Source organism: Bos indicus, chromosome 3, assembly GCF_029378745.1.
Source record: "Bos indicus isolate NIAB-ARS_2022 breed Sahiwal x Tharparkar chromosome 3, NIAB-ARS_B.indTharparkar_mat_pri_1.0, whole genome shotgun sequence".
Classification (NCBI taxonomy): Eukaryota; Metazoa; Chordata; class Mammalia; order Artiodactyla; family Bovidae; genus Bos; species Bos indicus.
The window spans coordinates 102158076-102171622 of NC_091762.1; the positions used below are offsets into that span (position 1 = coordinate 102158076).

Sequence of the window (13547 nt, forward strand, 5' to 3'; positions counted from 1 at the left end):
ATTCACTGTCTTAGCAAATCTCTAGTATCCAATACAGCATGATTAACTATCATCACTGGGCTGTACCTTAGATCCTCAGAACTTAACTTGTCTTATGACTTGTGTGCTCTTTGACCAGCATCTCCAATTTCCCCGACCCTTAGCCTCTAGCAACCAACACTCTTCTCTCCAATCCTATGCGTGTAAAGTTGTTGAAGTTGCATCTGACTTTTTGGGACCCTAGAGAGCCTGCCAATGGCACCCCACTCCAGTACTCTTGCCTGGAAAATCCCATGGCGGAGGAGCCTGGTGGGCTGCAGTCCATGGGGTCGCTAAGAGTCGGATACGACTGAGTGACTTCCCTTTCACTTTTCACTTTCATGCACTGGAGAAGGAAATGGCAACCCACTCCAGTGTTCTTGCTTGGAGAATCCCAGGGACGGGGGAGCCTGATGGGCTGCCGTCTATGGGGTCGCACAGAGTCGGACACAACTGAAACGACTTAGCAGCAGCAGGGAGCCTGCCAGACTCCTCTGTCCATGGGATTCTCCAGGCAAGAATACTGAAGTGGGTTGCTATGCTCACCTCCAGGGAATCTTCTCTACCCAGGGATTGAACCCGCATCTCTTATGTCTCCTACATTGGCAGGCTGGTTCTTTACCACAAGCACCACTTGGGACACCCTTTTCTTATTTTACCTATAAGTAATACCATGAAGTTCATGTTTTTCTCTGACATTTCATAGAATTATGCCTTCTAGGTTCATCCACATTGTCACAAATGTCAGGCTTTCCTTCTTTTTGATGGCCGAATAATGTTCTGTAGTATATATACAGGCTTTCTCTGCTCTCAGAAAGTGGCACATTCCTATGAAAACGTGTGTAAGCTGAAATGGCATACAGCAATGAGGCAGTTAGTTTTGGACACTTCTTGCACAAGGATTAGCAAAACAAATGGAAATAAAGTACAGATGGTCATAGACAGAGTTCAATGCTGTGCTGCTAAGGAGATGCCGAGTGTACTTCCCCAGGGAGGGGCTGCCACTCTACTCAAGTTCACTGCAAAACAAATGATGAGCACTATTTTCATTTTCACCCCTTTTTGTAAAAGCAAAAATTCTTTCTTGGGTTTTTCTTTCTTTTTTTTAGATTATTGAAAACAGGTACTAATGTAGGTTTTCCACAAAAGCAAAATGGCGTAAAATAAACTTTCCAAAAACTCTGGATACCTAAAGAACACATTTTCTTTATCATTCATCCTGTGGACAGACACTTGTTTCCGCATCTTGGCTGCAATGAACCTCTGAGCATAGATCTCTTTCCCGATATAAATTTCATTTCCTTTCAACATCCAGCAGTGGAATACTGGATCATATAGTAGTTCAGGACTTCCCTGGTGGCACAGATGGTAAAGCGTCTGCCTACAATGCAGGAGAGACCCGAGTTCAACCCCTGAGTCGGGAAGATCTCCTGGAGAAGGAAATGGCACCCCACTCCAGTATTCTTGCCTGGAAAATCCCATGGATGGAGAAGCTTGGTAGGCTACAGTCCATGGGGTTGCAAAGAGTCAGACATGACTGAGAGACTTCACTTTCATAGTAGCTCTAGTATTAAATTTTTCAGAAAATTCCGTACTGTTTTCCACAACAGCTGCAAAAATCTGCAGTGTACAAGGACGCCTTTTTCTCCACATCCTGCCCCAGATTTATATCTTCTCTCTTTGTTAATATCGCTATTCTAACAGCTATGACATGCTATCTCATGGTGGTTTCTGTTTGCATTACTCTGATGATTAGTGATGATCAGCATCTTTTTATGTGCCTATTGACTGTCTGTATCTCTTTGCAAAAATGTCGATGAAGGTCCTTTGTCCATTTATAAAAACAAGTCAGATTGTTGTTTTGCTATGGAGTGGTATGGTTTCCGTACGTATTTAGCTATGAACCCCTTCTCAGGTAAATTGTTTGCAAAGGTTTTCTCCCAGCCACAGGCTTTTTTTTCACTTTGTTCATTGTTTCCTTTACTGTGCAGAAGCTTTCAGTTTTATGGAGTCCTGATTGTTTATTTTGGCTTTTGTTTCCCATGCTCCTGGTGTCAGATTCAAAGAAATCAATGCCAAGACCAATGTCAAGGAGATTTTTTCCCCTACGTCTATTTCTAGAAACTTCATGGTTTCAAATTTTTTATATTTAATTCTTTGGTCTATTTCAAGTTAAATTTTTGTAAGTTCTATAAGATAGGTATCCAGTTTCATTCTTAAGCCTGTGTGAATCTAATTTTGCCAAGACCCTTTATTTCAGTGACTATCTTTTTTGCATTGTGTCTTCTTGGTACCCTGGTCAAAGATGAGTTGACCGACATGCATAGGTTTATTTCTGACTCTCTATTCTGTTTCATTCATCTATGTGTCTGTTCTTCAGCCAGCACCATATTGTTTAAATTACTATAGCTATTTAAGTTTGAAATCAGGAAGTGCTATGCCTCCAGCTTTTTTATTTTCTTTCTCAAATTGCTTTTGTAATTCGTATCTTTGATGGGTTGAGTTGAACTTCTTGTTCAACTCAATTGTTCTTTTTCTATTTTGTGAAAAAGGCCATTGGAATTTTGATAGGAATCCCTTGATTGTAGATCAACTTGGGTAATGTGGACATTTTAACAATATTAAATTTTTTCAGTCTAAGAAGAGGAGATATCTTTCCACTTCTTTGTGTCTTCTTCAATTTCATCACCATCTTATAATTTTCACTGTACAGATTTTTCACCTCTAAGGCTAAGTTCATCCCTAAGTATCTTATTGTTTTGATGCCATTGTAAGGGGGGTTTTTTTCAAAAAAAATTTCTCTTTCTGAGAGTTCCTTGTGTATAGAAACACTACTAATTCTTGTATGTTGACTTTGCATCCTGCGAGTTTTAATAAGGGCATTTATCAATGTACACTTCTCTTCTAGAACTGCTATTGCTGCTCTCCTAGGTTTTGGTATGTTATATATATTTCCATTTTCATTTGTCTCAAAATGTATTCTTTTCTGTTAATCTTTTCTTTGATACATTGGCTGCTCAGGAGTGTTAATTTCCACACATTTGTGAATTTTCCAATCTTTCTGTTTAATTGCTACTTTTTCACCATTTTGGTAAGAAAAGATACTGGGTATGATCTTAGTCTTAATAAATTTTTAAGTCTGTTTTTGTTCTTTGAAATTTCATCATGATCTATCTTGGAGATTGTTCTATGTGTAGCTGAGAATAATGTGTATCAGGTGCTGCTGGATTGAATGTAGTGAGTATGACTGTTAGGTCCATAGGCGCTAACAGGCAGTTCAAGTCCAACATTTCTGTATTGATCTTCTGTCTGGATGATCTATCTGTTGTTGAAAGTGGAGAATGAAGTCCCTGACTACTTGTGTCATTGTCTATTTCTGGCTTCAGAACTGTAGTATTGTTTAACACATTTATGTGTTCTTAATGTTGAGTCCATTAATTTATAGTTGTTATATCTCTTGATTAATTGTTTCCCTTCATTACGTACTGACCTTCTTTGTCTCATGCAACAGCTTTGATTAGTGAAATTTTCTGAGGCAGTATAGCTACCCTGGTTTTTGGTTTCCATTGCCCTGGAATATATTTCATCTTCATTTCATTTTCAGCCTATATGGGTCCTGAAACTTTAAACATCAAAATTATGTTACAATTTATTAAACTCTGTAAGGCAATATCTCTGCAGGGGATTGTAGGGTATTCATGCATTTATTGAGTTTCCCACCTCCACTGATGATAAAGGTAGCATAGGAAGAGTTTTCGTTTCAGAAATATTACTCTGACTGTCTTTGGAGGCTACACAAGATGAAGTCAACCTCTGATTCACAGAGGACAATTAAGAGGCAATTGCAGGCTTTTACTTTGGCCATCTGAGCAAAGAGCTGACTCATTTGAAAAGACCCTGATGCTGGGAAAGATTGAGGGCAGGAGGAGAAGGGGCTGACAGAGGATGAGATGGTTGGATGGCATCACCAACTCCATGGACATGAGTTTTGGTAGGCTCCGGGAGTTGGTGATGGACGGAGGCCTCGCGAGCTGCAGTTCACGGGGACGCAAAGAGTCGGACACGACTGAGCAACTGAACTGAACTGAACTGAGGCAAGCAATGATGGTGGGCTAGACTAGAATTAGGTCATCAGAGATGGAGACACATGGTGTGTGGAATTGGGATTTCAGCTAGGTAGAGAACATGAACTTCCAACTTTTTTTGCAGGATTTCACAACTGAAGACCAAGTTTATTGGTCAGGCAATAGCGAAGAGGCTTACCTTGAAGCAATAGAAGAGCTTGAGGAATTTTTACAGAAACTCGATGAGACACATGGGACAAGAAGTCCAGCTGCACCTGAGGCAAAACCCGGTGTACCTCCGACTGCCCATGAAGAGGACCACCGAAATGAATCTGTGCAGAATGAGGTGATGGATCTTTTGACCCACAATGATGATTTATGCATGTTTGAACATCCCCGGGACACTTTTTCTGCAGAACTAACATCAACCCATGTTAAAGCCCTTGATTTGCCCCCTGGAAACGTAAGTGAGGCCTTTTTTTTTTTTTTTTTAAACCCCAAAGTGAAATCTTTTGATAAGAGTAAACCCAAGTAACATCCTAGATGGCAGATGTCATTGACACCTCAAACACATTATGAGACTTTAGAGGCTGGATGGGGACCTAGAGCTGGGAGGCGAAATCAGAAGTTCTTCATTGGATCCCTTTTCTCTGAAGACCACCCAGCTAGCTCTGTCAGATCCTTCTAAGGAAGAAGTAGAGCTCTCTAGTCTTGAGGAGCTTTCAGTCCAGTGGTGCAGGAAGGGGAGTAGACAGGCAAAACACTATTTCAAGAAAGGAAATGAGAGAAGAGAAAGTGATCCCTTGCATTGGCAGGTGGAGTCTTAACCAGTGGCCCACCAGGCAAGTCCTGAATTCTTCTTTAACAGGGTCTAAGCATGGCTCCTGTTTCTGGGGTCATTGTGTGAATCAAATGAGATAATGTGTTTGGACTTCCATTGATTTAACCAAATCTCCAGTAGGATGTCTGGGAGATGGGGCATCTTTGGAAAAGTCTCTCTGGGGATTGGAGGGGAGGAAATACAGAGAGAGGGGATTAAGTGTTACAAACTCTTATGTGTTTAATAAGCTACAAGGATATATTGTATAAAACAGACAGCCAATATTTTATAATTACTAAAACTGGGTATAACTTTTAACTTCTGTGAATCACTATATTGTACCCTGTGACATATAATATCACCCACCAGTATACATCAATTTAAAAAATAATCTGTGGGGCAAAGTCTCTGCAGGGGATGGTGGAGCACCTACACAATCATCCAGAGGCCGACCTCCACTGATAGATAAGTGTAGCATAGGAACAGTTCTCATTTTAGAAATATTAGTATGTGTGGAGGGCATATGAGCTAGAGTCAACTCCAAATTCACAGAGGCCAATTAAGATGCAATTATGGACTTTGGGCAACATATGTTGGTGGGCTTGACTAGGATTGTATCAGCAGGGATGGAGAAGAAGGGAGTGTGGAACTGGGATTAGAGCTGGGTATGACCCATGAACTTCTTTTTCACAGGATCCTACAATTGAAGATGTAGTTCAGGTATCAGGCAACAGCAAAGAGGTGTCGAGGTACTCCTATCTTCAGACAGTTGAGGAAATTAAGGCATTTCTACAGGAAGCCAATGAGACACATAAGGCACGGACCCCAGCTGCCCTGGAGCCAGAGCTTTGTGTGCCTCCGACTGCCCGTGAGGCGGATGACCAAAAGGAGTCCATGCAGAGACAGGTAATGAATCCTTTGATGATTTGTGCATGCTTGAACATCCCTGGGACAATTCTCAACCAGAAGTAACATCAACCCATGTTAAAACTCTTGATTTGCCCCTGTGAGACCTTTTTTTGACCCCACTGGGAACTGCTTTGATGAGAGTAAATCCAAGTAACATGCCAGATGACAAATGTCATTGACATACCAAATACATCCTGAGACTTTAGAGGCTGGATGCAGAGCGAGAGCTGGGAGGGGAAATCAGAAGTCCTTCATTTGGTCCCTTTACTCTGATGTACGTCCAACTGGATCTGTCAGACCCTTATAAGGAAAAAGTAGAGTCCTCTAGCCTTGAGGAACTTTAAGTTCAGTGATGGGGGAAGAGGAGCAGACAGGCATGACACTATTTCAAGAGTAAAAATGGGAGGAAAGGAAGTACCAGAGTAAGACATTATTAGAAGTTGACTTTCAATGAGGCCTTCATCTCAGAGAATCTGTAGGTTTTGATGGTCCTGGTGGAGTGTCTCCACAATGACATTGGCCTCACGAAAGTATCCATTTCCACACCTCCAAGTGACATGGCCTCTGCTACACTGTGGCTTTGAAAATTCCACTTCTTTCAGAGTGTGATTGTAGATAACAAATGTAAGGCCGTCTATTTCTTCTATGGATTTTGTGTAGAAGAAGACTTCAGAGTGTCCTCAGTCTACCATATTCAATGGCTGTAGAGTCATAAGTTTTGAATATAACCTGGAAAGAATTGTGATATCTGTCTCTCTGTTCTGAGAGTCAGGACAAGGCAGGGTGTCCAGGCTTTGGTGGCAGGATGGGAATGGAGGTCATATTTGATAAGACAGGTTATCGTCACCGAGACAGTTTGCTGAGAGAGGTAGGCTGAACTCGAGACAGGGCAGGGATGTGGCAAAACTGAGCAGACTTCTCTGCCTAGAGTATGACAAGCGCTACAAAGAGGCACACAGGGTGGAACCTGGGAGGCTACTGACATCATGGCTCTCGGCAGTCAACTGCAAACTCTACCGGATGTATAGGAATCTAGAAGCGTAAGGATGGCTACTGAGAAGAGAAGCATGGAGTCTGGGCATGTGCACATTAAGCCTCTGCCTGTAGAGTAGCTTCTTCCTGGATTGGTTTCCAGAAGCTGATGCTTTCCAGGATAGTTCTCAGGAAGCTGCCATGCCAGAGGGAATCCCAGGAAGATTCAGGGGGTATTTTCCATAGTGGTTCAGGTCAGTGAGCACCCAGAGCAAGATAGGTCCAATTCAAGTTAAGTCATTTCACCTCTTCAAACTTCTGTGAGTTCTTCTTTAATAGGGTTTTATCATGGCTCCTCTTTCTGGGGTAATAATGGCAATAAAGTGAGATAATGTGGTTGGAAGTTCATTAATTTAACCAAATGTCCAGTAGGATATCTGGGAGATGGGGCAGCTTTGGAAAAGTCTCTGCGTGGAAACAGGCACAATATAGAGTTTAAGAGATACAAACTATTATGTATACAGTAAGCTACAAGGATGTATTGTACAAAACAAGGAATATAGTTGATATTTTATATAAACTAAAATTTGAGCTTCACCTTTAACTACTGTGAATCACTATAGTGTACACCTGTGACATATAATATGGTACATCAAGGGTACATCAATTTTTAAGAAGGCTGTACAGCAAGATCTCTGCAGGGAATAGTGGGGTGTTTGCATTCATCTAGATTCCCACCTCCACCAATAGATAGGAGATGCAAAGGAAGTGTTTTCATTTTAGAAATATTACTCTGTGTGTGTGGGGCTGGGGGCACACAGGGTGGAGTCAACTCCAGATTCACAGAGGCCTACTAAGAGGCAATTGGAGGCTTTTAGCTAAGCAGTGATGGTGGGTGTATGGAATCAGAATTTGAACTGGATAGGGTATCTGAACATTAACTTTTTTGCAGAAACCCACAACTGAAGATCTCGTTCAGTTATCAGGCACCAGCAAAGAGGCTTCCATGACTTCTTTCTTTGTGACACTTGAGGACATTGAGGAGTTTCTTCATGAGATCAATGAGATACATGAGGCAAAAACCCCACCTGCACCAGAGTCAGAGCTCTGTGCACCTCTGACTGCCCATTATGAGGACAGCCAAATGGGGTCCATGAAGAACCAGGTAATAAATCCTCTGAGGCCCACAATGAAGATTTATGCATGTTCTCACATCTGGACAGTTCTTGTCCAGAACTAATCACAACCCTTGTTAAAACCTTGATTTGTCCCTTGAAAACCTAAAGTGACTTTCTTTTTGACCCCAAGGTGACCTCCTTTGATGACAGAAACCCAACAGGAGCATCCCAGTTGATGGATGTCACTGACACCCCAATGACATTTATCACTGATTGTCAAGTAACAGTTGTTAATGCAAACAAGAGGACAATCTCCAATGAGGGTAGCAAGGTGAAGACCCTCAATGATGACCAGAGCCTCTGTGGAGGCCAGATGACCATCAGTGGGGATCAGACCCTCTATGGGGGTCAGATGAAGAGCCCCACTGTATGCCAAAATCTCAATGGAACCCAGATGACCTTCACTGCAGACAAGACCATCTATGGGAATCAGATGAAGACCATAGATGAAGACCAGATCCTCAGTGTAGGACAGATGAACTTCAGTGGGGACCAGACTCTCTATGGGGGTCAGATGAAGACAGTCAATGATGACAGTCTCCATGGAGTCCATATAATGCCACAATCCTCATCATCATTGTCATATCCTAGAATTCTGTATGTTGCCAGTTCTCATTTGATCCAAGGACAACCTGTAGAAATGCAGAAGTGGAATCCCAAGATTCAGAGGTGTCCGTTGCAGAAGAGGCCTGACATTTTGAGGCCCTACATCTGTACCTATAAGAACTGTGGGAAAGCGTATGCCAAATCTTCCCACCTGCGGATCCATGAGCGTGTGCACACAGGTGAGTATAGACTGAAGGATGGGGGTGTCAGGAAAATAACTAAAGGCCTCTGCCTTTACAAAATGTTGGGATCATTTGAGATCATTGCCACCTCCCTCTAAGTCTGGGACCCAGAAGACTCTAGAAAAGGTTGGCCGATCTGAAAGGGTATAAAAAGCAGTCCTAAGAACAGACTCTAGTTCTGCTCCAGAGGCAACCTGGCTGCAGCATTTTGTGGTGTTGACTGCCTGGGATGATGGAAGAAGTGGAGGACTTTGTTTGAGCTCTTAGGATGGTCCTGACCCTACCTCTTCTGGGACTGTCTCTTTATGCACTCCCATAGTCCCAACAGATGACCCCCACTCAACCTTCTCTACCCACCACTACCTTCCTGCTTTCCCTCCTATTTTTCTTTTTCTCTTCCTCTTCCTCCTTCAGCCCTCTAGCCTATCCTGCCCTCCTCCTCTTCCTTTCCTGTACATACCTTCCAGTCCTGTCTTCTGTCTCTCTCTGTCCCACTCCAACATGCCCAACGTTTTTCTTCTCCATTCTTTTCCAACTTCCCTGTCCCATGCTACCTTGAATCATGACAAGTCTCCCTTTCTTTCTTGGTTCCAGGAGAGAAGCCCTATAAATGTAACGTGAATGGATGCACATGGGCATTCTCCCGTTCGGATGAGCTCAACAGACACAAGAAAAGGCACACCAGGGAGCGGCCCTATCTGTGTACTATATGCGACAAAGCCTTTGCCCGATCTGATCACTTAAAGCAGCATCAGAGAGTCCACAGATGAATTTCTCCCATGATGAGAAACCCAGCAGCCTTTGAGGAAATGAACTGAGTCTCCCTGCTAAGACTTTGCTTGGCACCTAGCACTGTGCCAGCACATAGTAGATGCTTAATATTAGTTGTAAATTTTAAGGTTTTCATTAATTTTTGTATAAATGTAATGTATAAAGAATATGTGTATGCATTTCAGTAGAATCAGAAGCACTCTGCATTGAATTTCCTGTACATAGTGAATGTTTTCATCAGTGTGCTATGAATCCTTGTAGATCACTATCTGTGTATTTACTTCTATTTGCACATGTAAAAATGTTTATATGTAGAGAATTGTATTCATAGTTCAAATGTGTAAAGAATGTAGCATTTTATCTCTGAGCTCATATTTTTTTTGAAAGTCCATTTCTATGGAGTTAAGAGGAGGGGGACACTTGGTCACTTCAGTGTCAAGCAGTCTCAGATTAAATGAAGATTATTTGGATGAATTTAATCTATTAAAAAAGGGAAGCTCCTCAACAGTGGTCTCAACTGTTTTTCTCTTAGGCAAAGTGTTTTCTGTTTTCCCTTCTGCCTTCCCCAAATGCTGTCAGGACACAGCGGTGGCGGTGTTGGTGTCAAGCGCTGGCTGCCAGGGAAAGGATGTTTGCTTTCTTAACGTGGTCCAGTGGTTAAGCATTTGCCTTGCAGCGCTGGGACACCAGTTCAATCCATGGTCTGGAAGGTCCCACATTCCACGAAGCAACTAAACGCACACGCCACAACTAGAGAGTCCATACGAAACAGCCAAAGACCCCATGTGACGAAATGAAGATTCCATGTGCTACTACCTAGATCCCGTGCAGCCAAAGAAATATTTTCTAAAAAAACAAAGTAGGTAAACAGCAAGGACTTACTGTATAGCACAGGGAAGTATATTCAATACCTTGTAATAACCTACAATGGAAAATAATCTGAAAAGAAATACATACAGATAGATATACATATAGATATCTGAATCATTTTTCTGTACACCAGAAATGAACACATTGTAAGTCAACTTCAATTTTTAAAAAAGGTCAAGAAGTGCAGTTCTCCCCCACATCCCTGTTGAACCTTGATCTTGACCTAGGGTTTCGATCCCTTGTGGTGACAGAGGGACCTTAGCATGGCCCATAATCTTGCTAATTTAATTTAATTTTTTTTTAACGTCAAGAGGTCCAGGTAAGAGTGGCAATACTCTTCATCTCCCGGATCCACAGGAGCCCCCACATCAGGTGACCCACGGCCAGCACTTGGTCTGGGTTTCCTTGGCCTAGATCAGTCTCCTTTGAGACTGTCAGCAAAGAATCAAGTTTAGGGAGCTTTCTGAGGAGGGCTTAGCCCAGGTTGCCCAGGAGAGGGCGCCAGGTCATTACTCTAACACCTGCTCTCTCCATCAATCTTCGCTATTTTGGCAGTGGCAGTTTTTTCCACATCTAGGAATGTGTCAGATAAGACTTGAACTGTGTCTTGGACCAACTGCCCACGGCCAACTCAAGCAGCATCTACAAACCTGGAAATCTGAATCTGGCTAAGTCTTACCACCTACTGTCCTCAATCCCTTATTGTTGGTTCCCTTAGGACCACAGGGATGGCGGTAAGGAGGCTCTAGCCTCTGCAGGTGTAGTCCAGAGGAGGAACTTGTCACGAGTGGCCCAAACCTGAGGGAGCCAAATAGCAACTGGTAGAAGACGGAGGTCTCAGACGGTTGGGCCGTCTCCTCTTCATCTTCCTCATGCTTCCCAGCCAAAGCGAACACTGTCAGGGCACTTTGAAAGAGGGGTCTGTAGTAACGCACCCCAAAACAGACTCTCCACCACACAGCTTATTTATTTGTTTTGGCTGCAAGGCATGAGGGATTTTAATTCCCCCACCAGGGATCAAACCCGTACTCTCTATGGTGGAAGCGAGGAACCCTAACCACTGGACAGTCAGGGAGATCCCTCCAGCACAGTTTAACAAGATGATATTTGCCATGGTGATGGCAGACTAACCAAGTCTCCAGGTCTCTTTGAGCTGCTGAAGAAAGTGCCCCTGGAGGAGTCTATACTCTGACAGAAACCATGAATCTCAATTTTTGTTTTTTGGCAACCCACTCCAGTATTCTTGGCTGGAAAATCCCATGGACAGAGGAGCCTGGTGGTCCATGCAGTGGCAAAAGAGTCGGACGTGACTGAGCACACGCCCGCACATACTACTACTCTATGAGAATCGATAACACACTGGGTTGCAAGGCTTATCTTGGCACCAGGGACCTGCATGGGTTCCACAACAGTTACTCCACAGAGGGAGGTGTCTCTGACAGTTGTTGGTCCCAGAACCATGAGCAGTGGCCAGGGAGCTGCTTCCCTAGCTTTCCCAGAGCCCCTCTGTCGGCTTGCTCATTTGACCTACAGGGAAACTCAGCCAAGGAGTTCAAGACCAACAGTTCCTCTCAGAACTAAAAGTTGCCACACCTCATTCACTAGTGCTCCCAAGGCCCATTTGCAGAGCTATGGAAATGCCCATGGAACCCTCAGGCTTTTTATTCTTCCAGAAAGCCTTAGGGCTCAATGGAGCACCCTGCCGGCTGCATCAATGTGTTGAGTTGCCAGGTGCCAAGATGGTTAATTAAGACAACAAGTCAAACTGCAGGTAAAAGTCAAATATCTACTCACTTCCTGTGACACTGCAAGAAGAGGTGAAACAGAGAGGTGCTGGCTCCCTGATGCTCCGTTTTCCAAAATGGAAAAGGTTTTCACCCATTGGAATGTGGGGAAAGCATTCTGGCGTATGCAACATTTGGCCTGAACTTTTTGTGGCTACAGCAGCCTGGCTTTTGGCCAAACATCCATTGTACATCTGCTTTAAGTCTAGAAGAGCAGCATGCATTGTCTAGAAGTGAAAAGAATGTCTTGAGAATAGGGATCACTGACACCCTTCCCATGACACCAATGCTAGTACTTCCTGGAAGATTCCCTTCTCAGGTACCAAGGCCACTCTGACGCCACATGCTAGTTTCTTTAGAGACCTTGAAGGAATATACTCATGTCATGTTTGATGTATGCTCTTGTTCTGAGAACATATAAAACTGTGCTGAATGCCACCCACCCATCTCCAGAGCACTTTCTTTCTTGGTGGAGACTACACCCCCAGGCTAGTCCTCAATATGGCTAGAATCACACTCTCTTCTATTCCTTATTATAGACTGTTTATTGATTATTTGGGTTGACACCCTCTCAGAACAGCACCAGGCAAGGGTCAAATAATGCAGGCCGACTGGAATGGTCTCACTGCCAAAGATCCACAAACAAACACTTCCTGTCTTTTCATGCACTTGGGGAGTCTGGGGAGGAAGGGGAGGAAGGGCTAAGACTAGAAAAGTACTGGGTCACAGTGAAGAAGAATGTCTCACCAGGGCTCCGGTAAGAAGGCCTCTGGATGGAGGTGAGCAGGCAAGAAACACAACCATGCATCAGCTTGTCTGCTCCAAGGGACCCTGGGTCCTTCATTTCCCTTCAGAAACTGCAATGCCCTGCTGTGTACCATGTCTGGTGTGGGGAGGGCAGCTTCCCCCAGGAGACCAGCCAGGCACAGCCTTAATTAAGGTCAGCTCTGAAAAAAAATCATACATGGGGTTTGGACTATAGTTAGAATCCTCCCCCAATTTAAGAACTGGAATATTATTGACACTTTTCTATCTACCCATGGGCTTCTCCCATCCAACTGTCTATCATCTAGGATTAACCACTACTCTGAATTTTGTATATATAAATTTCCTTGCTTTTCTTTATATCAGTTTATCACAAATGTATGTATTAAAAAAAATGTATAGCTTTTCGGGGCACTTCCCTGGCTGTCCAGTGGTTAAGACTCGGTGCCTCCGCTGCAGGGGCCATGAATTCCGTCCCTGATCAAGGAACTAAGATTCTGAATGCCAAGAGGAAAGGCCCCGCCTCCTCCAAAAATCTTCAGTAACAACTGCCAAGGAAAATTATCAACTCACTGGGGTGGGAAGGAGATCAAAGAGATATGAGAATG

The 13547-nt window shown here is 43.4% G+C and overlaps 1 protein-coding gene across 1 annotated transcript in view; it reads left to right on the top strand.

The window, feature by feature from the left end:
- The window catches only part of KLF18 (KLF transcription factor 18), a 37381-nt gene extending 27862 nt beyond the window's left edge, over positions 1-9519 (top strand). Inside the window, 5 exon segments of the mRNA XM_070781897.1 lie at positions 4499-4545; positions 5596-5808; positions 7736-7948; positions 8092-8746; positions 9344-9519. Of these exon segments, the coding sequence (XP_070637998.1) occupies positions 4499-4545; positions 5596-5808; positions 7736-7948; positions 8092-8746; positions 9344-9519 (1304 nt within the window).
- Positions 9520-13547: the final 4028 nt, after the last annotated feature.